This window comes from Amblyomma maculatum, chromosome 1 (assembly GCF_055883805.1).
Source record: "Amblyomma maculatum isolate TAMU_Amacu chromosome 1, ASM5588380v1, whole genome shotgun sequence".
In the NCBI taxonomy this organism is placed as follows: domain Eukaryota; kingdom Metazoa; phylum Arthropoda; class Arachnida; order Ixodida; family Ixodidae; genus Amblyomma; species Amblyomma maculatum.
The window spans coordinates 96,502,549-96,528,243 of record NC_139344.1 but is presented as its reverse complement, the minus strand read 5'-3'; the positions used below and the strand labels follow the sequence as shown (position 1 = coordinate 96,528,243).

Genomic DNA, 25,695 nt, shown 5'->3' with positions numbered 1-25,695 from the left:
GCTTAACAAGCTAACAGGAATAGTTTTTCTTCCCTAGGATATATAAGGAAGCTGTGAACTCTCAGTAGATCCTCTTAGCTTACTGCGTTCTCTGATTCACCTCTGGCAGGTGTCAAAGGCTCATGCGCTGCAACGCGTCGTCACTGCAGCTCGACTGCTGCTTATGTTAACGGGATCGAAGGATGCCTCTAATAAGCGTTAGCAAAGGTCGCAACGGCGTGGTGATACTAAGAGACCTAAATAGAATAATGCCAGAATTCTAGGACACTGCTTGCCAAATTAAAGATGCCTTTTCCTGCTTAAGAAAGCTTAGTTTCTGCTGCACGCCCATCTTTCAAAGCGAGCTTCCAAACAAAGGCAACGTCTGTTTGGGTCGTCTGTAATTCAATAACTGAGCCATTCAAGCCACAAAAAGCATGCACAATGCACCCTGCTCCTTCGCGTGTCGAAGACGCAATCCAAAGTGCGGCGAGCGATGAGGGAAACCTCTACGTGCTTGAACGGTCACGGAAAGGAAAGGGGTTCAAACATTGATTGAAAGCAAATGACCACTCCTGAAGTACTATGTGTCGGGAGAAGCGGGTACTTCCGCGCTTTATTAAGGCCAAAGTGTTACCTGCCTCATGAGTGATGTGATTAGAAAGCGATGCCAAATATATGACGTGATTTCGTATCAAGATTGTGACGCAACCGTTCTTTGTGCAGCGTTCAGGGTGGTGCCATACCATTTCGCTCCCCATTTAGCATCCATCTATTAGCCAAGTGGAAGGCTAGTTTGTGTAGCTTCATGTCTATCAGGCTGGTGCACAACCGGGCGGCGTGAACCTGAACACGCGACCAATGCAATCGCAGGACGTGGAAACTCCATGTCGGAATGATGAGAGATTAGAGATTTTCGCAATCTCCACCTAATATTAGGTCACAGCAAGCAATGAAAACATGATATGATGACGGATGGTGACGGCGTGATTTAATTGCTGGGAGCCTACAGCGCGACCGCGCCGTCCTGCCATTGCCCGCTTCGTCTTCGTGAGGATATCTGATGCACTTGGCAATTGAGAAGCTTGTCGGGATATTTTTACACCTTCAAGGGTACGACGATCGATCGGTTTGCTGACTCATTGGCCATCAGACAACTGCACGGGCACGAAGAGCGATATGCTCTTACGTTCGAGCGTTGCATCAGTTTTTCTTCCGTTGTTCTCTTTTGTTCGCTAAGGTCCTGCCCACGTATTTACTCAACGTTAATCACATTCAGGTCAGCATAGAACCCGAGCTGCTTGCCTTTAACTGAGATATAACATTGTACTAGAAACAGACATGGTCGAATAATAGCAGCATTCGATGCCTTCTTTTCAGGTTTAATTTTAATTTCGGTGAAAAAGATAGTATTTTCTGCTCTCCTGATCATTAGATTATACTATTCTAGATATCAACATCGTTATAGGCTCATAAATGTAGTTACGAACGAAATAGAAAAACAAGACTGCGAGAAGTGGAAAATGCACGGATTTTTCATTGTTTGCACTGGCGCGGCATGGTGCCAGAATTTAAACTGCAAGCCAGTATCTGTCGGCGCGTATTCTACAGGCAACCGTGCCGCAAACAGCTGATGCAATGTTAGAGAGACGGCCAGATGTGCCCTGCAGTCCCACGGCAGCGCTTTTGACACTGTGAAGTCACGACGAAAAGAAAACTTAGTACCACGGGAAGTTTTGAAGTTGCGAGTTCATAGTTCGAGTCGAGTCACGTCGCTCGTCTTCCGCCCTGGCTTGCACGCCACTCGGGAGTGCGCCGCGCGTTCGTTTCGTTATCCGCGAGACAGTCGCAATTATCCACCGTTTCTTTTCCTCAAACACAGCGCGTTATATGCTTCGTTTTCCTCGGACAGTCTGTTGTTTTCTTTGTCTTAAGAAATTGCAGACGTGTGTTTTGGTCGTATCGGGCGAGCCTTTTTCCTCATTCCTCGAAATAACTGGCTAAGTCACCGCCGGAAGCAAACGCGCGGGTCGCCGCGGCCTCCGCCATGGGCGCGCGCAAGCTACGTGGCAGCAATTGTGACGCGATCGTGGGAATCATTTAGCTGTACACAGAACGTATGATGGGCAATCAAAAAATAATTTACGCTTTCGTAACACATACATTGCCCAGATAGATAATGAGCGTTGAAAGTGAGATGACTGGCTGGCTCTACACACAGCGCGACGCAGCGATGAAAACTCGTGTCCTGAGGAGCCAAACGAAGCAAGCGTCAATGGAGCAACGGCACACGGAACGTTGAACTTTGGGAAAAGGAAGCAAACCCATTGAGGTGCTTAAGCTGTTGCAAGGTTTAACAGCTATTTTGGCTAGCGAAATGCGTCATCGTGTGCTTACAGTGGAACGAATGGCCGCGAGCATCATGCAAACACCCAGGTATTGCGATTTCAGCAGTTCTTAAGGGATCTCTGAAGCATATCAGTCTTGTATTTCCCGGTTAAATGACAGACCATTGAGTGAGATAATAATATCAATAATAATAGTGTTGCGAATAGAGACTAGGAACGCAAAATACTGCGGGCCAGCCAAAGCCTATATGGCCTTACGCATCTAGGTCCGGCAAGAACAGAAACTTGCTGGTACTCTCCCTCTGTGCACTCTCCCACTCTCTTGTTTCGCGTCAGTGGATATAATTTGCTTCTCAAATTTCTACAAAAACCTAATCAACGTGAATGGCGAATCACTACGGGAATTCCGCTAAATGTAATTTAACCTTTTTACATCGCGTATGGTGGCTGCTCTGGAATCAGGCGTGTGGCGCCCAAATAAGCCATTTCGAGGAATATTGAACGATGTGTAATGCAGAAAACTTCCAAAGTTTTTCTACCGATGTCGTTCGTTGATTACGTCTACCTAGAATTTTTCCACACCACTCACACAGTGCATACTTAAGGAGTCTTCTTTATAAAAACACTGCATATAGTTTCTCTTGGACGCAATAGGTCTTCTCCTTGGTGCATTGCAAGCAGTTAAATGCCACTCGAGCCACGTGCTCGCAGCTTCTCTCCTAGCAATACTGCTTTATTTTGTATCAGCCCACATCCAACGGTCGTTCGCTACACGGACAAGCACACGCGACTGTCGCTCGATAGTGCCTCCAGAACAAGCGGCACATGTAAGTATAGCGGCATTGTGAGGATGCATTTGACTGTTACATTTTTTTATTTTTTACTTCTGTTTGTCCGCAGATTTTCGTACATCGGACCGTACCAACTATAACAAAATTAGTGAAGATAAGACATACGCGGAAAGTAAAGGTTTGAGTGGGAATCGAACCCAGGTGTCAGTAGGCGTATATTGGCAAAACGGCGCACTGAGCCCGTCGCAGCTGCTGCTCTTTTCGCCCTGTATGCAAGCCGTAGAAGCTTATGCAGAGGGCCCGTGCTCAAGTAGCACAATCACTGTGACATGAACAATTACAGCGTGGCTCAAAACTGTCTCTGGTTTCGTGCTGAGCGAAGCACAAGAAAACAGATGTTTGTATAAAAGACACCGTACGGAGAGATTTGTGTCCCTTTATCAGTGCACAGTATCGTCGCAAGATAACCACGGAGAGATGCCTTGAAAGTGCTGCAGCTTTTACACCGGGAGAGCTGCATCTGCGACGGGCGCCGAAAACAGTCGATCCTTGTCACGTCGAGCCACCTTCATTGTCATCGGATAGGACGCGCAGTCGATTCCGTCAAACGCCTAGAAGTGCTTCTCGGACGCTCTTTGTGCACCACTGCATGAGAAAAGTCATCGGGTGGGATAGACGACACCAAATACTTAGATACACCTTCAGCGCAGTTATGCGTTAAAAGAAGCGCCAGTGAAAGGCGCAGATCAGCCGCCTGGATCTGACGCGCAGCGGAGTGCGCCTCTGATCCATGTGGCCATGAGATGCAGACGCACCACACTATCGAAATCTCTAGCCGCCGCGCTGCTGCCTCTGCTGCCTCGCGCGTATATTAAAAGTCAGTGCTTGCGCCAACATTCACGGCCTCGTTCCTAAGAGGCCTCACCTGGTGCTCGTGACTCCACTGCAAAAGAATGGCCCTACCTTGGTGGCTACTGAGACTACAGCCTGAGTTCCATCCCGGACGTGGCGAACGTGGTTTGGTGGAGGCTAAACGGGAAGGCGCTGAGTGCTGTGCGATGCCAGTGGACGTTAAGAATCTCCAGGTAGTCGAAAAGTTTCCGTAGTCCTCCCTACGGCGTCCCTCATAGCCTTATCGATTTGGAACGTTGAACCTACCACAGAAACTGAAAATCAAAACAAATCTCGCGCTTTTTTTATGTAAAGGAACGAGGGAGTTAAAGCTTTTTTTACTGACGTGTGGCTACCTGCTATGTATATATGGCTGCCCAATAAATCAAAGTACGCATGTATTTCCTGAACTATAGGCAATCCAGGCTTATAGCACAGATTAGACCACAAATTTGCGCTCAGTACTGATGAGGCTCCGCTACACAGCTTCTAATCTTTATAGATAAATATTACGCAATAGCGTATACAGCTCGGTCGCTCAAAGCTGTGGCGTGTGGTGTCGAGAGAAAATAGGATGGACACTTAAGCTCCGCCTTCAATGTATGACGGGACTGCGTCTATGGCTCCAATTCACCGGCTTTCCTTGCGGTTCTTTTTCGCGTACATACGCGCACTTTCCTTTATAATAGGGAGGACCCTTAAGAGGCGCTATCGCGTCGATTATTAGCGCGAAGTTTGAGCGTCGTCCTAATTTTTTTTACAAGTTCCATTGCCAGAATGACACATCGGAGAGGAAAGCAGTACATTTCATCATCTAATTATCTAATGAGTTCTTCAGAGACAACGTTTAAGAAACGCGTGTTTACGTTGTGCAAGAGGCTGTCGTTAAAGTCATGTTCCACCATACGTAATCGGCAGAAGCGATGTGGAAGCTGGCAGAGGGAACGTCTTCGTCTCGACACCGATGGAGGTGTCGACAGCGCATGCGTTGCTCCTAGCTTGTCTAAGTAAAGCAGTGAGCTCATGGTGACTGTACTTCGAAGTCAAACCTATTCCTTCGCCACCTGAGCAAATTGCTACTTCTGTTGTCCAGTGTTCTGACCGCGCTGAATGCCCACCAAGCTCGGTTGACTCACGCGATGAGATGAGGATACTGTTCTGTACGCGCCGCGTTCCGTAAAATGTAAAATGCTCAAGAGAGCCCTCAAATCTCCCGATCTCCACTTCCAACGTGCGACTTCTCGCGTTGGGGTTGGTGAACATATATCGAGAACTACGCAAGGCGCATCACCTTAACCTTAGCACATGTAACACCCATACCGTGTCCAGGCGCCGCCTCTTGGAGCGGTTACATATCACAGATGACTGCCATACGATGGAAAGGGTCCGAGTGCCCGAACTGTGGAGACGCGCCCTCTACGTTCGACCCCTTCCAACTATATATAAATGGACAGGCAAGACCATAAAGGCCGATGCCAGGCGCTTGTGGATGCCCTGCACCACTATGGCTCCAAAATCACTTCTGCGTCGACATTTTAGGCCCCAACCACTCCAAGGAGTAATGGTGCACAGCTGAAATCATACACGGGGAAAAATAGATGGGCGCCTCTTGTTTACAGCACTGCTGATATATACCGGTGCTGGCACTGTGCAATGACGGGCGGCGCAAGAGATCACTTTGGGTTGAGGCGTCTCAGTATTCGCACAGGAAAGGTAGGTGCAATGCAATAGCGTGTTTAAATGAAAAACTAAAAGCGAAGGACAGCGAATTCCTATTTTCCAGTGATTTATCAGACGGTGCAGCGTACCTACATTGGAGCTGAATGGGCTCACAATTGCTGCTGGCTATTAATGCGAAAGCATTCCTTGGTTCATGAGTGGTGTTACCAAGAGCTGTGAACTGGGCTGTGGACAGAGCGTCTCCACCGGAACTGTCAATCATCCCTTCTATGGGTAATTAATATATTAGCTGGTTAAAAAATTAAATATATTACCAAATTTAGTATTAAATCTAGTTCGAGTAGGGGCAACTCGATGGTGACTTTCAAATTTGGATGCCCCCCCCCCCCCCCAAATTTGGCTCCTGAACCCCCCAAATTTTATTTCGTCAGGATTTGTCCAAAATGGATTTCTAACATAATTCGAGCATGACCATTTATGTGGTTACCTCCAAACTGGAATGGGGAACATCCAAAATTTGGCCCTCTGGACCCCCAAAATTTATCCTGTCAGAATTTGACCAAAATTGATGCCTAACCTAATTCGAATATGGCAAATACAAAGTGACCTCAAAATTGAGATGGAACACCCCAAAAATTTGGCCTCATGTATCCCCAAAAGTTGTACCTCGTCAGTATTTGCCCAAAATCGATTCCTAACCTAATTTAAGTATAAAAAATACAGAGATGACCGCCAAAAATTTGGGCTCCCTGGACCCCAGAAATTTTACTTCATCCGAATTTGATGTATAACCTAATTTGAGTAAGGCCAACTCAATGGCGGCCTCAAAATTGGGGTGGGTCACCCAAATATTTGACCCGTTGGCCTCCAAAGTTTGACTTCGTCCGAATTTGATCAATAGAAACGGCAACGGCAACTAAGCAACGGTACTAAGCAGCAAAACGGAGAACTCATACTGGAACTAGACACTGAACTTGCAATGATTTCGCATTATATTTAGCGCTTCTAGTAAGAGACACCTGGTGTGCACATTCGGCCACAATGCTGCAGCGTCATCAATGTTCTCGCTTTAACAAAAAGGGATACCTTTTTATGCTGCAGGCTACAGCTGAAGAAATTGGTAGGAGCTGGAAGACAAATAATAAAAAAAAAATCTCAGCCGCGAATGTCGGCTATTCTTGCAGCGGCAGCAGAAACTCGTCTCCCAAACGCACTTTAGAAAGCGGCTTTTAGTGGCGTCCCTACAAGAGATGAACGGGGCCTATAGCTGTCGTTGCAATTCACATATGTGCTTGCGTGCGGGAGCATATCTTAACGCACGAATCTAGAACTTCCTCTAGTAAGCCTATCCCGCGCATAATCCGGAAGTTTCTCGGTCGGTAACTTGGTATTTCTCAAATTAAGTCGCGTGAACTCACGATGGAGTTTTCGTCATGCGTTCAAATGCACGTTCCTTGCCGATGAAAGGCGATAAATGTCGAAGACTTGCGCCGGTTTTCTGCGGGTAATGGAAAAACAAAAGTAAACCACGCTGATCGATCGTAAAATGCTGAGCGAATTTTTGCATACTTTGCCAAAATTGTGTGGGTCGTAAACTACTACTGCTTTTAAATAAGACCACTAAATATTGATCACAATTTACAAGAATCCAAACTGTTTTTGCTAAGCCTTCTTAATGCACTATTTCTAAATGTTATGAATCTGTTGATATAAAGTTCTCTCTGATGTACCGTAAGGTAGTGCACTTTTGTTGCCTCTTAATCTTAATGACCTTCCCTCTATTACAACGTGTAATATTTTTTTTTCACCGATTGATTAAAATAATAATAATAACAGTTCCGCAATACTACAATCTGACCTTAGTACCTTGGTAATTGTATTAAATACAGATTCTGGAGTTAAACAATATTAAATGTAAAGTCGTGCATATATATAGGGCAACTAGACATTGACTTTCTCTTGCCTAAAGAATAGTCCTTTACAATATGAGCGCTAATCGAAACTGGTCGCTTCATATTCGAGGCACAATTCATGCCCTTCGTTACATTATTTAAGCTACAACTTGCCTATATAAGGCCCAGCCGTCACTGCAAACTACAATTTTGCAAGTCTCTGGATAGGTCCAAATTAGGGTCTGCTACGCCATTTTATGGTCGCTGTCAGGAAGAAATAGTCTGTTCACTTGAACTTCCACTTAATCAGGCAGGTTAGCTGCATTGACGGCATGAATTTAAACTCAGCCTTAGTGGCGTAGAAAAATGCCGTCTAAACTTTTTCGGCGTAACTGTGATGACCGCCCATCCATTACACTCAATATGCGTCCCACTGCATAAATCCTGTTTGCGATATGTCGATAAGTATCGACAAATCAAGATTTTCGTCCTCGTGATCAACCCGCTGGGTCTACTCAGTCAGGAAGGCCTGGAGTATAAGGAGAAATGGCCGCGATATCTATTTCGTATTTTTCGACCAACTTCCGTAATGGGTTCATCTAAGAGCCTTCCTGTCTTTCTGTCTGCAATTCGAAGTTAATGCTGTCGAAAAGCTTTGCTGAACGTTTTCTTCCTATTTAGCACGATCTGTGGTGTAGCTTATAGAAAGTTTAAAAGCCTGAACTTTAGCACCGAGAAATATGGTTTCATTACGGCTGCCATCGCTCGCTGCCCGCATCGGTGCATGCAGTTACTTCTATACACAACACTCTAGTGCGTGTGCCACGTTCTGTTATCATGCATGCACCGGCCGTTGTCAGTAAACATAAATTCGTGTAGTGGTCTTGTGCCGTCTCATAGGAACGCGACGAAATTATCAACTTCAAGCGAAACCTCCTCCCCCCTTCAACCTTCCGTCGCAGCCGTTTCTCGAAAGGTATCCTACAGGCTTTTCTGCAGTAGGTTCTGAAGACGAAGTCGTAAAGATTGTCGTCGCTTCTCGGCTCTCCCCATGCAGCTTGCGAAGCGGTCCCGCTGTCGGTTAATCGAAATCTCTGGGCCACTGCTGTTTCGTCTTAGCGTCCGTAGCGCTGGGCGAAATTGCACCACGAACTTCTTTTTACCCATTTGTCTTGATCTAATACGTTCACCCGTGTCAATGGTATGAATTAATTCAGTTCGTCAGCGCAAATCGCTTGCGAAATCGGAGCTCATATGCTACCGAATTCGCCTCAGTTGGACTGATCGATCGCCCGCAAGTTTTTGTAAGCGCAACTTCAGTTAAAGTACTTGCATATATGCTTTGCGGCAACATCCCAATTGGGAGCCGAAAAACAGTACAGAAATGCGTTAGATTTTGTCTTGGCGGTACCTTAGTACAGAGAATTGCATAATGGAGGGGGGCGAAGTCAGGGTGTCCTGAAGCGAGAAAAAAGAATCTTCTCTTGGGCACGACAGCCGTTTTCTTCAAGCTACACACTGGAACTGCGCCAATCAAAACGCATTTAGAGTAACAGGGCTTTTACGTGCCATGAACAAGTTATTCCTTAATATGCAAGAAACCTGGAACTATCGATCAACGCTTTTCTATGCATCGCTGGGGATAGGGGGGGGGGGGGGGGGCGTACTTTTTACAAGTTCCCCCAAACAATAGCCAAAAAAAAATTTCCTTTAGATCGACACGGTATTCGACATTTAATGATAGAAAATGACGGAGGGCTTCATTTTCTCTTATTGCGCTGACAGGCTTCGAATGCTTATGGCATTCACGCATGGCTCGTTCTCACGTCGAGGAGGACGCGGGGCCAACGTGGCTGTATTCCCTAGATGGCATATCTCGTTTCGTCGCAGAGCAGAAATCTCTAGTTTGCGTGGGCCGCAGTGGCGGTCCAAGGTGGAACTCTCGGAGACCTTAAAGAATTTTAAAACTGAAATTTCAGTCCCATAAGAGCTATCAGTTTTATTTTTGTTGTTTTTCAGAGTCTTGTATCTGATAGAACGGTTTTGTGGAAGTCCGGAAATAAGTAAAAGGGAGATTATATTCCAGCTATACCAAAAAAAAAAAAAAAATTAGCCCAGCTCTGCAAGCGCTGCACACGCTTCCGATTGTGACACCCAAGGGAAGTGTGCTCGGAATTCGGTCGGAGTGGATGGACGGACGAAAATTTGTGGACATTGCGAGGGGATGTTTGCAGCGTTAAAGGCATTCTAGAAATAAAGAAAATTATTGCTAATTATTTCCGCTGCCCATCTGCTCGCTTGATGTACAGCTCTTTCAATAGAAAAGTATATTAGTCCATTCTTTTAAACCGTTGTCTTAATCCCATGTATCGCTAGTTTTTACTACCCCAAGCAAGTGGTCATGGTATCCGCCACCGGTGAATCCGCACGAACCATGCAGGAAATGCACGTGCGACTCGCGGCTTCATTTTCTTCCCAAAGGCAGAAATTTCCTCCTCTGATGTCTGTCTCAATGATCACAGCCGTTTCGTCATCACGTGGCGCTTTGCGCGCGATGTCGTCGATGCTGTGCTGGAAGAGACCTTGAGGAACTCGGGGATTACTACGCAGAAAAGGGCGAAAAAGCGGCCGTATTGGCCTTTTGCACACCTAGAAATCGCAGCAAACGACCTGCCGTCACCTGTACGTATGCAGTCCGTTTTGCCCAAGGACGTGACGACAACGGCGATGCGCGGGTAATGCCTGACGTCGTCTTCCTTCCCGTTAGCGAAATACTATCGTGCGTTGCTTGCAGGCGAGAAATGAGCGAGCTAAGGTAAGATTTCCTCTTTCGCAATAGCTCGCAAAGCCGCAAGACGTTAGGTTACTGCGCTGTAGACAAGCCATAACTACGCATGGCTTACGTTATCCGTGTCACAGACGCTGGCTCATTGAGATATACACGACAGGTACAGCTTGTTTTATGCCTCAGTGCAAATCACACTGAAGAAAAGGAAGTTCCCTGTGTGTAGCGTTAGCGCACAAGGGGAGTGCATGGGGTAAGCATGCCGGACGCTTTAAGTCCCTCGATTCATCGCTGCTTCTCTCTCTACTATCACTTAAATTGCGTTGAAGTGATGTGCGAGGTTGGCGATGTACTTGTTGTACTTGTTTTACTAGAAAATTAACCAAAAGTTAGCTGAAATACATTTTACTTTCCACGTTCCAATATCAAGCAGCAGCAGCAATTTGAGCACAGGTAGGTTATGTTAGACTGTTATTACAAAGTCGCTGATAGATGTCAATGTACATTCTAAGCATGATCGAAAGCTGAGTGGATGTGCAATCTGTTGACTATAGACTCAACTTGACCGAACTGTCAATCCTGGAAAGGGGGCTGATTTGCTTTTTCCACGAAGGGGCCATAGGAAGCTGCATAAACAAAGCTAAAACTTGAACTTCTTTTTGGCAATGCGTTTGAGCTTTTTAGTTCAGAGTGAATAAACCTGGACTAATGATTTTAGAGTCGCTTTAGGCGGCACTGTGCCTCGACAGAAAAGCATGAATTAGCTTCTAAACACTCAGAAACAATTTGTTCAAGAACGAAGAAGCTGCAGGCAAGTAAAAAGGCCCTACATGACTCTAGCTGTCCCACGGCACGTTAATTTTCATAGGACACATCCGCCGTGTCTTTAGATAGCAAGAACGCAGCAAAAGATATCTCTTGTCTGTAATTGCGCTTTTTACTTTCTTCGTAATTTAAGCCCATTGTTTAAGCAGTTGGCATAATGGGTAGGCCTAAATGACTGAAATACAAGTACATCGCACGGCCGCCTTGTAGTTATTGTAACCAGGCCAGTTAGTTCACCGTTTTCAGTACTGCTTGGGTGCACTTATGAAGGGCTGCTTAATGGCCTACGGTGGTGTGCTTTTTCGAAGCGTCCTTCAACTGCCGGGAGTCGTATGCACACGAAAGCCTCAGGGACTGTCTGCACGAATCCACAGCTTGAACGCTGTCTAAAGCCCACTTCGTAGAAGCAATCACATTACGGGAAGAGATCCACGCGCACATATCGCCGGAAATGCTCACAAAACAGTGCTGTTGAGTAGGTGAACGCCGCCCTTTCCTATCCACCTGCATTCTACACCATCCGGCCGTACCACCCGGCGCTAGGTTAATTCATCTGTAAGTTGGAGCTGCACTTCGAGAGAAATACAAAGATGTAGGGACGACGACTGCGGTTGGTCGCTACTCTCAGCAACGTTTTATTCGACACGTGCCAAATGCGAGCGCACCTGAGCTTATGTTCAAATTCAAGGAAACGCATTTCACTTTCACATCGAGCCGTGGGCATGCCACTAATATGGCGTTTGGGAGTTTAACTTGACCGGACAACAACGATCATCCCATATATGTGGCCGTGTATGCGTTAGCGTCGGAGTCTGTCTGGCGTTTGCGTTTTCAGCACACAGCTTCAGCGGCTAGACGGCCCACTTGATGAATTTGCTTTTTTGCTTTCACCGTAGGGCATCGGGAGGCTTCCGCAGGTGTGTGGGTGGGTAGGATTGGAGCCTTTTGGAGGTTAGATGAGGTGGGTGAATGCTTTTGGAGAGTGGGGGTTGGTATATGGGTGGCAGGTGGGCGTTCGTAGGCTGGAGATGCATCTTCCAGGCCCGGAAGGTGGTGAATTCACGCACCAACACCGGATACTGTTTACAATAACGAGGTGTTTCAATGACAACATGTTAAAAAAAATTAAGTGGTCCTTTATAGTTGAACCATAACTCGATTAGCGCCATCAGAAGGTGGGCTCATGCAAAAAAAAAAAAAAAAAGCACCGGGCGCTCTGAGCTTCGACTAGAGTGCTCCCTACAAGCACGCTATGTATTGCGTCTCATAGATAGCCGATTAAAGGCTGGGACGTCACAGCTCTTTTTATTTATTTATTTTTCTATTTAGGTGATAGGCGCTGCGGTCCAATGATACCAGCAAAGGAAAACATACGTTGAAACGCGTGTGCATCAGAGCTATGAAATGCACAAGGTGAGCTTCAGCAACGAGTGAAAAAACACTCATGTTAGCGCTTCAAAGAGGATTGAATGTCTGGGGCATTGAAACGCCGAGTCATAACCCGCTCAGACTACGTGGTCTTGCCTGCGTATTTGTGACCACCATCTGTTTCCGCTTCTAACTATCACATTCACTTAAGCACTTTTTTTTTCTTTCTTTCCAGGTACTTTTTAATCTTAGGTTGGCTGCTTACAACATATCGAGGTGAGTGCCTGCGCAATGCTTTTACTAAAGGGAGAACATCAGGGACGCATGAAAAAAAAAAAAAAAAAAAAAAAACAGGGCCCGCTTGCACAAAACAATCTCAAGACTGTCTTAGCTAAGTCCAGACTTAACTGCAGTCTAAAGAATAGGCCACTAGCATGGCCGCTTAAGACTGGAGTCAAGACTGGGCTTCAGTCCTGACTTGGATAAGGCACTTGTATGATTACGACTCTAGTGCTTTCTTGGTTAAGACACAAGGACGCCAGGTGTGTAAGTAGAGAAATTAGGGAAATACAGGGATGCGCTGGCACTGTCCCTGCTGTAAGATGTACACATTCCGTCAATTTTGCGTTGTGTAAAATCCGTGTCATTGCTTTTTGCGGCTTAAGATTGTGTTACGAGGAAAAATGCCCCAAGTGGTTGCTGAGGCCGTTCTGGGAAGCCACTCTGGTGAACATGAACCCGAAGCGTTCGACGTTCGGAACACGAGCCGTCTTAAATAAGCTTGGTCTTTCTAAAGACACCATTTAAGTCTGGACTTAGCTCGGACTTTATCGTGCAAGCCGGCCCAGAGCTGCTATTTCGCCGACACTTTTATTTACTGCTTTGTCTTTACCTGCGGCAACAAATAAGCTCACTTTCTGTTTGTTGCTGAGGTCACGCGCGACCAACAAGTTGTGTTGCACCTACGTAACGCGTTTGTGTGCCACTTCATAGACTGCGCGAATATTTTGCTGGGGGGGCTTGAGAATTTTGCGGTGCGCTAGTTGAAACGCAAACACTTTTTTCTTGAATAAAAAACTTCCTGTCACATGCCACAAGATTTCGAACAAACAGGATAAAGTCTGCAGCGTAACGGAGTCCAGCTGCGAGCCTTGCTAGTTGGCTGTGCTTCGTTTTATGAAAGCAGTGCGCACAACTGACAAGTTCGAGCTCCTCTTGCACACGCACGCAACGAGATGGCACTTGTGCAGAATCAGTGGGAGCACTTCCGCTTGTCATTCCGATAAGTTTTAGTTCGTTTACTTTTCAAGCAACACATACACTTACTAATTCTTGTCTATTTTTACAGACGATGCAGTGCACTTTAGCACATATGATAACTCTATCTGGTGTCGTAGCACGGGAGAAAGGAAATGAAACACTTCGCTAACATTAAGCTATACACCAGAAACGTGCCCTGTGGTGACCGAAACGAAGACTACTTTTTTAGGAGAGCCCACAGGTGCCCTGGCGTTCTCAAAAATTTTACACCGGTCTAGAATTTACCTTACCTCGCTTTTCACCTGTCTTTAAAACGCATAAATTATACCTGGCACCCAAAAACGGCAAACAAGTTTTCAGCTTTCGCCAGAGCATGGCTTGTTCAAATACAAAGTGCACAGAATTCAGTGAACTCTAACTCTAGCCAAGCTTACGCTTAGAAACTTCAATAAAGCTATCCCGCTATGGCTGTCCCGCTATAGTTTTTCTGTCAAGATTAGAGCTTTGGTCTTCTATAGTGCCGATATAATGTCTTGAAAAATTTGGTGCTAAAGAAATAGAAGAGACAGCAACGGTGCCGGGCCAATTTCAGCGCATGAAGAAACAAAAACTCTGCCTTCCAACGATACACCTTAGAAACATAGATTTTGATTACTTTTCTTTAAATCTAAAATGGCATCTTGAAGTGTCATCTGAAAGGAAAGCTGAGGGGAAAAAAGATATAAAGCCTAAGGTCCATACTGAAGTCGCGACATCACCAGCGATCGCGCGTTCACGGCGCAACTGAGACTATGGAATGATTCGCAGTTCTTTTGGCTGAAGCGTTTCACATCCAGAGCATAGAAGCACGTAGCAACGCTCGCAAATGTCATCTCACGCAAGCGCACTTCTTGATTAGCTTGAGCTGTTCCCTTTGGCCGTGATGGCAAAATTACTACATTCGTCAACTATCGTGATTGGCTACAAAGCTGTTGTGCTCCCTCATTTTCAGTCATTATAGGGCCTAGAACCTTCAGAGAAATGACGCTTTATTTGAAATTATGTCGGCAGCTTCTCTAAAAAATCTATGACTTGTAGAGTGAACAATTTTATCTACTCGAATAGTTGGAATTTAATGCATTCGAAATTATTGATAATCCACCGCAACGAGTTCGACAGTGCAATTAAACTCGCTTACGCTAGCGAAGCGGGTTCCATTCATTTTTAGCCGAGTTTTATCCCTACGGGGAGTGCGCTTACTCTTCAATTATGCCCATAACGTAAATGGCGCACCTTGTACATGCATCCTCACGAGTTCGGAAATTGCGTACCTAAAGCAGAAGACATACCTAAGTTCTTGTGGTTGTGTTTGGCGCATGATAGCCACAGTCGCTTATGCGCCATAAAACCCACATAACTAAGTTCTTCTTGCACATCTTGGAAAAAGAAAAAAAGCAATGGTCGTTTACTTGAACATATTATTTGCGAGTGAATCTTATTCGCGGTTACTATGCTATCTTTGTTTCATTACAGGTCTTACAGGTACCTTGAAATCGTAAAATGGCTACTGTATGTTTTGGCTGACACTGCGAGCATCCCACCTCTTTTGGCTGGATCTTGTAAGTCTGGTCTGCTGTATCCACGCAAAAAATATCCTCCTTTTAAAACAAGAATAAGACGTCGTTTCTGAGGAGCACGACCAATGAACGCGAGACATTAACTAGTCATATATTTCCTTACGCCTACCACTTTTACTAATCGGATGCAACTATTTGGTAACGGTGCCTGAAATACTCCAGAGGTGAATTGAATGACCGTAGTACTATGACAACTTAAACATAGTGAAGAATATATTTTTATGCCAAGGGCAGAACACCCGGTTCTGAAGGTGGCAGGTGAATGCGGTTTTTAGCTCCCATATAGTTTATCTCGTAGTTTGATCACGCAACGCGATGGAAGATCGTGCAAGATAGGTGCTTTTAATCTTCTCTGCGAGGCATTCGGCTAAGTGCACGCAGTCCCTCCAATGCGTCCCACACACACACAAAAGAAAAAGAACCCTAAAGGCAAAAGCACTCACGTAGAGGGCATTACATTTCTTACAGTGCTTTCGTGGAACTCTTCGTACTCTTATGCACTGATCTATCAGTAAATTATGATCTTAATGAACGCCTTTAATCTGATACCCTTCCTTGAAATTTCAACTAAGAGTTCAAAAAAGACCTGAGATTAAAAGGCTGCGAGTTCCGGCGGTTAATTTATATATGTTGTTGTTTTTTTTTCGCACTACTCGCATTATTATTTCTCAGAGTAAACCGGAATTGATGGCTGCTCGCTAGGATGCGGTACAAGCGAGGTCCTACTGACGTCACTCAAGCGCTAACGTTTTAGTAGTTTCACCGCATACTTTCAGGCAGCGAGTGACAGAAACGTGCATGGAGAGATCGATCACATTTCGGATATTTCAGGTGTACCTTTTCTGCACAACAAAAATGTTTATCTGACTGCTTATGCTCCCATCGTACGATTATTTAACACTTGTTGAGCTCTTCGATCATTATTGGCGATTTGAAGTGCCATTTGGTGTCTGACTTCAGTGTGCACAGAAACATGTACACTTATCAGCACTAACAAGTGGATGTTCTTATCCCATTAGGAACGGAACCGTAATTAAGTCGGAAACCTTTTTTTTTTTTTTTTGAGGTATAAACAGAAGCACTGAAAAACGTGTAGAGAGCGGTTTCCCGGTGGCCAGGCGCAGCAGCGGGTAACGATCGTGTAACTCTATTTTCCTTCTGACTGAGTGTACCTGCGACAAGACTGCAGGGGTTAAAGTGTGCGCACGTGTCTCTTGGCTGGCCTCGCAGATCTGCTGGTCGCGGCGTTCATCTCCCTCCGGGCGGAAAAGCTGCTGGCCGCGGTAAGCACGCGAGCGGCGCCGCTCCCTCCTCCGTGCGATCCTTGACTCGTGCCAACAACGGGCGCCCAAGGACGCCTCATTCCTTTTCTAATGTCCAGCGCCCGCGTGTGCTCGTTTCTTGTCCAATATGCCGTGCGCACGCGAGCAAAAAGAGTGCGTGCGCCTGTCGACATCTTGGGGCCGTCAGTGTGCGATGCCCCGGCCTATTCGACCGATGACGAACTGAACTTGTTCGCGGGTTGTTCTACAGTTGCTTGGGATGAAAACTTTGACATAAAAAGGAATGCGTTTTATGTTCTCTGTCCCTAGCCTCATTTTCGTTTTTTTTTTTTTTTTTTGCTCCGGAATTCTTTTTCTAATCATGGGCTGATCTCGCGTGCTTGAGGACCTTGAAATCTGGCTTTAATTTTTATGGCTGCACTGGAAACGCCTTAAACACGCTTATGCGACAAGGGCAAACGTGAACTGACTTCTTTGAGAATTCTATAGGCTGAGGCAAAATGCTGACTGAAGAAATAATTGCATTTAAAGTTATGGGTCGTTAAGTCCTGCACCTTCATGGTATACTGCAGTGCCTAAAAGCATCATAAAAAGAAAACAGGTTTATTTTTATTGTACCAAAAAAGGACACCTTGCTAGCGTCAGCCTAACTCGAGAAGTCATGCAAGCACTAGTAACACATTCGTATGATCAACTGCAGGCCTGCGCTCTGCTAAATGCACTAGCAGCCAATGGGAATCTGCATCAGTGTTATCCGGTCTTACTTCTAAGCAACAATTTACGCCTTACGTCGCTCGCTTTTTATGAAATGTATGTAATCTGGCTTGATGCGGAAGGCGTAGAAGAAACGTGGCAAGCGCTGAATGGGTATCAAGAATGATGGGCCTCCTTAACAGCTCAGAGCAAGGCTACACATATAACCAACAAAATTTGCACTGCAGTGCCTATCAGGTAATATTTGGGGATGCAAAAAGAAATTTCGAGCGATTTCTTGGCTTGTGTCAGAGCCGCTAGCTACTTCAATTTTACAATTGTTCTCAGTTACGCTGTCGGTGCGTCCATTGACGACCCCTGCATGACCAGAGTAGTTGAAACAATAAAGTTTCATCTCGTTTGAGTTTCCTGCAAGCACGTTTACGCGTTCGATTTCGTTTACCCTCGATCGTTTAGAAAACAATCGGGGAGAAAACCTTCCTGGCCATAGTGGCGGCGAACGTGGCGGTGCTCCTTGTGGTTCCTCCGGTGTGCCTGCTCCCAGTGCGAACCAATGTAGGTGAGTGCTTTTTTCTCTCCCGCGGGCATTCTGGCCACGGCAACAGGCGAGAGAGCGTTTTGTTGAGCAGGCGCGTCTGCGGTTTTGTCCACATGCAGAAGGTGGAGCGAGAATTCTGAAGGCATTCTCAGACGCTGCAGAGTCGGGCTCTCGAGGGAGCACGGGTGCATGCTGAAGTGCTATCCTGCTTTCTCTGAAGCAAGAATGTCGCTTTGTGATTCTAACTGTTCTGCTGTGGTATACTGTTCATCGAGTTTGCTGCCCGGTAATGTGTGGTGAGGAATCTAAATCGCGAAAATCAGCACAATAATGTTTAAACCTACAGCGTTTAATGAAATCTTTTAGAAAGCGACTACAAAAGTTGGCAGTAAAATTTCTCCCTATGTAAGCTGGCCAACTAAACATAACTAATAACGTCACTCTGGCACTGGGATGACTCCCCAATAGCACTACGTAGTAGTCATGCATGCTTAAATAAAGAATGAACCTATAGAAATTCTTTTTTTTTTATGGTGCTAGTATCTTCGTCCACGTGTTTAGCAGCGCAAGAGCTGTGCACTTCACACGTGTTCCATAAAAAAAAATGTCTACAGATTATCCTATACGGTCACACCAAAAAGGTTAGTATCTGCTTTGCTTGTATAAAAAAAAAATGCATCATCCACACTTTGGAGACACGTAATCGGAAAAAAAAAAAAAATGAACCTCTCATTCAGTCGCAAACGAAAGAAAAGAGGAAAAATTTGTAAGACCACTTCAGACTCCTTAAGAGGGAATCCGGTAGCGTTCTTCTTGTGTATTTGCATAAGCTTCGTTGCTGCATTCGTCAGCACATCACCCAGCACCCATTGGTGGATTAGGTAGGGTCCCAATTTTTTTCGGGCATGCCATGTGGCGATTTTTGAATAGCACTCCTGTGGGTGGTGCTCTGTGATTTGTGGTCACATGAAATCTGTGACGTCTTCAGGAAATATCTGTGACGTTATCAGTGTCCCTACCATAAGGGAATTTCGTCTCGAAGGGCGGCGGGGTTTCTGTGTGCAGACAACAATAATACAATAGCATTAATATATGCGTAATACTCGCTGTGCAATGAAATAACCTTTATGTTTCGACGTGCTTCTCGCAGTGGCCTCTGCTACCTGTATTTGGATGACCGTGATTGTGTGGCTGAAGTTGGTGTCTTACCACATGGTGAACGCCTGGTCTCGCAGAGACAGCAGCGCTGGCCAAAAAGCTGGAGACGAACACTTTGCCAGTGAAAAACAACGTAAGTTGGCTGCACCTCACTAGATGTTTTGTTTCTCAATCTTAGCAGACTGCTTGCAAGTCTTCTGCAAAGCATGCATGTGAAGAAAGCAACCCGAAAAATAAAGGCACACTAAAGCTGCCTTAGTCGGTAAATTTTAGGCAGTAGATTTGACGGCTATATTGGCTACCTTTTGGAAAATAAAACGTAATTGTTTAATCTAGCTTGTTTACGCATGCTTCAAACAAGCCAGGCCATGAATGGTATTACGTACCCCTCATCTTCTGAGAATTTTATTCACATACACAGCCCGCCTCAGTTTGCCTAAGCCGCTGCTCTTGCGACGTCAAGTGTGCCTCAATGAGCCCTTCGGGGGTGTTGTGGATCCCTATAGTGACAGCAGTCTCGCGGTGGACGTGTTTCTGGGGGACCGAGAGCCGCTTTGTATGCCTGCCTTATAAGGCAATTCAATTTTTCACTATCGGCCTTCTTGAGGTCCACGTAGGGGGTGGCATACACGAGCCGACTGAGGACAAAAACCTGAACGAGCCAACATGCGTCGCGTTCTCCCATACCTTGTCGCCTAGTCGCCACGCGCTTAATTAGCCGTATGGTCGGTTGGATCAGGGTCGACAACCTTTCCAGCGTAACCTTGTTGCACCTGTTGGAAAGGACATGCAAGCGGATCGCCACGAAATTCGGAGGAGGGCCAGGGCGAAGATGTTAGGCAAAAAGTATCAAGGGCATGATAATGCCGTGTATGTTGATGCTGCAGAATACAACATTGCAAGAAAGGAGGCTTTCGTTGAGAGCGCGGTGAGCATCTTTCGCAGGGTAGCAGCTACGGTGGTCACGGACCGAGTAGAAGAGGCAGAAGAGGTCGCAGTAGCCCTATGGAATGGTTCAAAACGGAACCAGCACCATTATCGGTGATTCCAAAACGGCCCTTCGCAACTTCGCCAAGGGTCGTATCTCCGCCGCTGCATTCAAAATTCTTAGCGCGTTGCCAAAAGATAGGAACGTAGTGGATCTCGTATGGGTCCCGGCTCACTCGGGCGTCCCGTCGAACGAGGCCGCTCACCAATATGTTCGAGGTTTTGTCAGCTGAGCTGGTGAAGGTATCTTAGACGCGGGTGCCCGACGGGGTGAATCACTGGATACGTGCCAGTCCATTACCACTTATTACAAGGAGCTCAGGGCGAGCCTGCCTCCTCCGCACGTTTCGCTCAGCCGCGAACAGGCTACCACATGGCGGCGGCTGCAAACGCGGTCGCAGCCAAACCCCTGTACGTATGCAAAAATCTTACCCGACGTAGTTAATCCGTACTGTCAACAGTACGGCAAGCCTGCCGCCTTAGACCACATAAACTGGGACTGCGCGGAGGATCCGCCTCCGGCAGATCTAGTACCATCTCCCTCGCTGGAACACTGGGAAGCTGTTCTCGCCAGCCGGGACTCAGACGTCCAGTCCCAGGCCTCAGCAAGAGCGCAAGAGATCGCTGACAGACTTGGACTGCCGGCCACCTGGAGCAGCTGAATGCAGCCCAAGGCAAAATCGCTGACAAATAATGTTTTTTTTTTTTTTCTCTCTCTCTGTTCACATACCGTCTTCCATTCGCAACTGAGGTAAAAATTCACAATGAGACTGATTTTATTAATGGATGTTCACAGCATGTTCACAGCATTCGTGTCTGATTAATTTACCTGATACGTCTAAACAACAATTCGTTTTCTGAAGAAAAATAGCGACAAAAAGTAAGGGTATATGAGAGTAGAATATCCTCATCAGAAAAGGCGTACGTTACTAACTGTTTGTCCTGTACAGAAATTTACAAGGGGGAGGGGATGTTTAGATTATAAAATTTTCCTGGACAGGATACGCGCGTGTTAACCAGAGACCCTCGGGAAAGGTCTTCATCCTACAGTTGACATATTCCAAGTGATTATAGCACAAGCAGACACGCGCGCACACACGCACACACACACACGCACTCACACAGCAAATCAGAGAAATTAATGATACGCTGTTTTTTGGCGTTTCGTGAAATATTTTGCGTCTTGTGAAAGAACGTTTTCAGGGCGCAGAAAATTTAACTTTTCCGCGCTAGTGACACGCATGGCCGCACTCGGCGCCATATTGTTTTTCTGATTGGTTCTTAGAATAGTCACGTGTATCAAATTTGTGGCGCCAAATGTTGAGCTGTCGAAATGGCTTTATGCGGTGACGTCAAAATGACCTTGCAAATTAATTTTTAGCAGAGCTACTCGCGCTTTCTGGGTGGTAAATATAAGTCATTGTGGGGGAAAAAGAAGTTATATGTGCTAGGGAGGAAAGCTCTTGTGCTTGCATTAGGAATTGGGTCTCATGTACTGCTTGCTGTCAAAGGGCGCTTCCTGAAATGTGATTGGCTGACGTTGTGTAGCAGGAAATTCGTCATGCATACACATTATACGGCGATGTCAAAATGACGCCTCATGGCGTAAAGGATATGCTGACTGCTGCCATTGCCGTAAGCAGCAGAAGTTGGGCGCCACATTTCGTACCACATTGAGGCGAGCGCATAGAAACATGCGAATTTGACGTTCAGTGTAGGCTGCTGTTAGCCCACCGCAGTTTGGTAGACAATTAGTCTGACTGCTAAAGTAAGCTGGGACTCCTTGTCATTGCAGAAAGCACTGAAACGACGGCATAGAGGTACTTTTCAGCTGCGCAACCTTTTAGAGGATTAATAATGAAAACGCAAATTTACAGCCCGCAAGAGAGCCCTATAGCTGCCCTCACGTTGCAAACGCTTAGCCCTCAGAGAGAAACCATTGATCCGCGCGGTTGTTGCCAAAGCGCAGCAACGGCACACTGCTAACTCAAGCGGTTGATCTGCGCGCGATGAGGCATTTCTGACAGCACCGCGATGCTTGTGAATTATCTATGGTGAGCGGCTGTACAAGGAACTTCGCGGCGAAAGGCAGCAAGGGAACACCAACGACTGCCTTAAACGACGGCCCTAAACACTGCCTTTTTTGCCTAGCACTATGCATTCACTTCAACGTTAAGGAAATGAAGAGCCTATAGAAAAAGCAAACAAAATTACTGACAGCTTTTATTTTAATAAAGGAATATATGTACCATGTACATGGCACATGTTTGCTTGCCACATGTGATATGTTTTATGTAATGTTTTGCTCAAGTATACATGTAGGCTCACTATTCGCTTATTTCTTAGAAAGCAAAAATAAGCACCCCAGAGCGTGTTATGACGATATGGTCTAATCATATGCAGTTAATTGACTTATTGAGTTGATTGCTTTCTTTCAATACAGCCGGAAAATATTATCCCTTTATTGCTTTGCATTTTACCGTTTCTACGCTAAGAGATATACACGCACGCGGCGTCGACTTTGCTTCATGTCGCAATTTCTTGAATCATTTTTCGCTTTATTTCGTTTTTCTCTGTTTATCCCCCTCTGCACGCGCCAGAACATGAAAATTTAATCAACTTTGTAAGGCCCAGCGTGGGCCTTCTACTTAGTCGGTTGCGTGTGTGTGGAAGACATACCCTCTCTCTCTCTCTCTCTCTCTCTCTCTCTCTCTCTCTCTCTCTCTCTCTTGCGCTGCTTTCCGCACTCTACACAGCTCAAGCCGACACAAGATGTTAGAAAAGGAGGCTTGCTGACCTGACGGTACCTGGTCATAATGCGCCTGTTCAAAAAAGGTGGGCTGGACAGCTATTAGCTAACAATGATACTTTAAGACTGCAAGCGTTGTCCTCGGAGATGTACCATGCCTGCTGCGCGGGCGCCTCTTCGCCAGTGCTGGATATACTTCGCAAACCTGTCGATTCCTTCTGTTTACGACGAGGTTCTTAAACGTTTTAGTTCCTCCATCCAAATGCCACTGATAAGTGAATGTGAGAGGTCATCGGCGTTTATGGGGAGCTCCCAGTTTGCACCAACCCACTGCGAATATTCCGTTGCCGTTCTTGTCCTTCAGCTGAAACTCGCACAGCCTCTCCGTGCGTAGCTGCTGCCGAATTCCCGACCGCAAGTATGTCATGACAAACTGAGACCGCAACGCCACAACATACTTCGCTCGCTCTTATTGCAACCCGAGGCTTCCGAATCGCAGAATTCACCGCAGCGGCTCGGTTTGTGGAGCATCATCGTTTTTCATACTTGGCGCAAAAATATAGCAGCAGACGACAGAGCTTTCTTGTTGTTGTTGTTGTTTCACTTTTTTCTGTTTTTCTTCAGAATGCGTAACCCTATTAGTGCTTACGTAGCCTGGCACCGTCCGACTGCGTACGTCACGCGTACGTCACAATTTCAATAAAATGGCGAATTGTCTAGAATGGGGCCCGTGTCTAGAGACCATACCGTGGCGAAGAACTTTTGAGACGAGATGTGGAAAGCGCCTAAGGCAAGATCGAACGTGATCGAGTTAGTGGCACGTGGCTACAATATTGCCGGCACTCGAATATGCTTGCCTCTCACGTCGCGATGTGCCACGTGCAAGCTGCTTCTGGCATTAACAAGCGTCGCGAATCTTCGCGCGAATAACGTCTGTTTTGACCCATTTATGAAACATCCGCGTTCCATCTTTCGGCAGCAGTAGCTGTAACTCCACGAGTTATGGCACTCTGTTTCAGCTTCACCGCTAGCGCTTCGCACTTTTCACTCGAATAGACCATTCATATCCGATTCAGTTCTTAGATACAGACTATTCATATTTGATGGCAAGACTGCACTATTCTAACTCAATTTGGCTTTTAAAAAATATTGTTTAGACACGCCTATCCGTAAAAAAAAAAAAGTGAAATAGAAAAGCATATCGTTACTAAACCTGTTACGGCCGAACCTAGAGCACAGTCGGTCACCACATGACCTCGCTCTCTTCATCTTATGCGGCTGCTGGGCTTCATTTCGTGCCAAAGCCGCTTGCAGGGTTGCTGGTGTCAAAACAATGAAAGGCACGATTGACGCGGACGATGTCCGTCGATTCTTTCTCTTGTAACAGAAGTGAGCTGACGGTGGTTAGGCGCTCTTGAACGAATAAAGTCTACTGCACCAAACACATGTCCACGAAATATCTAGTGTCTTGCTGCATAGCGATTTTTGGCACAAGATGCAATGCACAGCTATAAACTATTCGTTGACCTTGAACCGTGCAAGCTTCATTAACAAACGTCATATAAGACCACTGCTGCTTCCGACTACTGGTGGACCGCCTTATCCACTCGCCTTGCAAGAGAGTGCGCTCAACGACTCCTTTAGACACTGAAATGATGTCCGCTCCTGAATTGGCGCTTCCCATTGGTATCGAGTCCAGTTGTTGCTCTGTTATGTCGATATTTTTGTATACGCCCTCACGAAAATGAGACACTGGGCATTACCTGCAACGTCACGTTTTCGTCATTACGTGCTGTCGCGTTCTTGACAGATCCAACGTCGTTTCAGTAATTCTCTCCGTAGCGGTATTGGGTGAAATGATTATTTTTTCGGATGCCCTTTCCATGCTGAAACCAATAGTGCCTGCGCTTCCAGCGAGCAGGTTTTCACAAATAACGGTTCATTAGTGAAAGCTTTGTAGATTTTGCATTCAGGTGAAAAATATTAAGACTTACTGACACTGAATCTTCCGCTGTTTTAACAGACTTTTGGAAAAAAAGTATTGCTGTTTTCCAACAAACACGTTCGTTTGATTCATTTTGTCGTCACGGCTCCTCCCAGCCAGCGCACCGTGCTTGTGATGGTTGTTCCTTCCCATCGAGGCTGAAAACATCGCTGCTCACTGAGGAATCTATTCTTACAGGAGTTAATGCCTGCAGAACTTGGGAAGTACTGCAGGAATCGTTACCTGCTTCCCCGCCCCTGCGCAAAAAAAAAATAATAAAAGCAACCGCTCACCCCTTGGGATGTACTCACATAGGAATGTATTGTACGCAATGCGAGGTGCACCCTCAGCGTCTTAGATCTTTCCTACATTCTCTTTATACATTCTCGTCTTTCAATTAGTACTGCAGCTCAATAAAATTATACCTAACTGTTAGATCCCACTAAATCTAATCCCGACCAGCCGTTCTGACCACGCGTCTCCGTTCTTATATCTACCTGGGGTGAATGATCACTGCATGCTTTCAATTTTTTTAACTCTTTCATGCACAGAAGTTTATATGTCATTAAAATTTCGATTTTATTGCACAAATTGTAAAAAAGGATCACAAAAACATTATTTCAGAAAGTAGAAAAAAAATTACTTATTGCTCTTTAGAACATAGAGGTGGTCAGTAGCACTGACCACCATGCTGGAAGGGTCTCTTTATGGCACACCTTTATTTCATTTCATTTCATTTTCATTTGTTTTTTTTTTTTCCGTTAAAGGCCCGAGGGCATTACATAAGGGGGAGCAAACTCAATATACAATATGAACAAGAACAGGAAAACATGGAAAAAACGAGAAA

General features: G+C 45.8%; 1 protein-coding gene across 1 annotated transcript in view; it reads left to right on the top strand.

The window, feature by feature from the left end:
- The window catches only part of LOC146203251 (diacylglycerol O-acyltransferase 1-like), a 54,729-nt gene that overhangs the window by 5,407 nt on the left and 23,627 nt on the right, over window positions 1–25,695 (top strand). Inside the window, exons 2-6 of the mRNA XM_084585426.1 lie at window positions 12,795–12,835; window positions 15,332–15,417; window positions 16,666–16,718; window positions 17,889–17,991; window positions 19,121–19,261. Coding sequence (XP_084441552.1) covers window positions 12,795–12,835; window positions 15,332–15,417; window positions 16,666–16,718; window positions 17,889–17,991; window positions 19,121–19,261 — 424 coding nt within the window. The remainder of the gene's footprint in view (window positions 1–12,794; window positions 12,836–15,331; window positions 15,418–16,665; window positions 16,719–17,888; window positions 17,992–19,120; window positions 19,262–25,695) is intronic.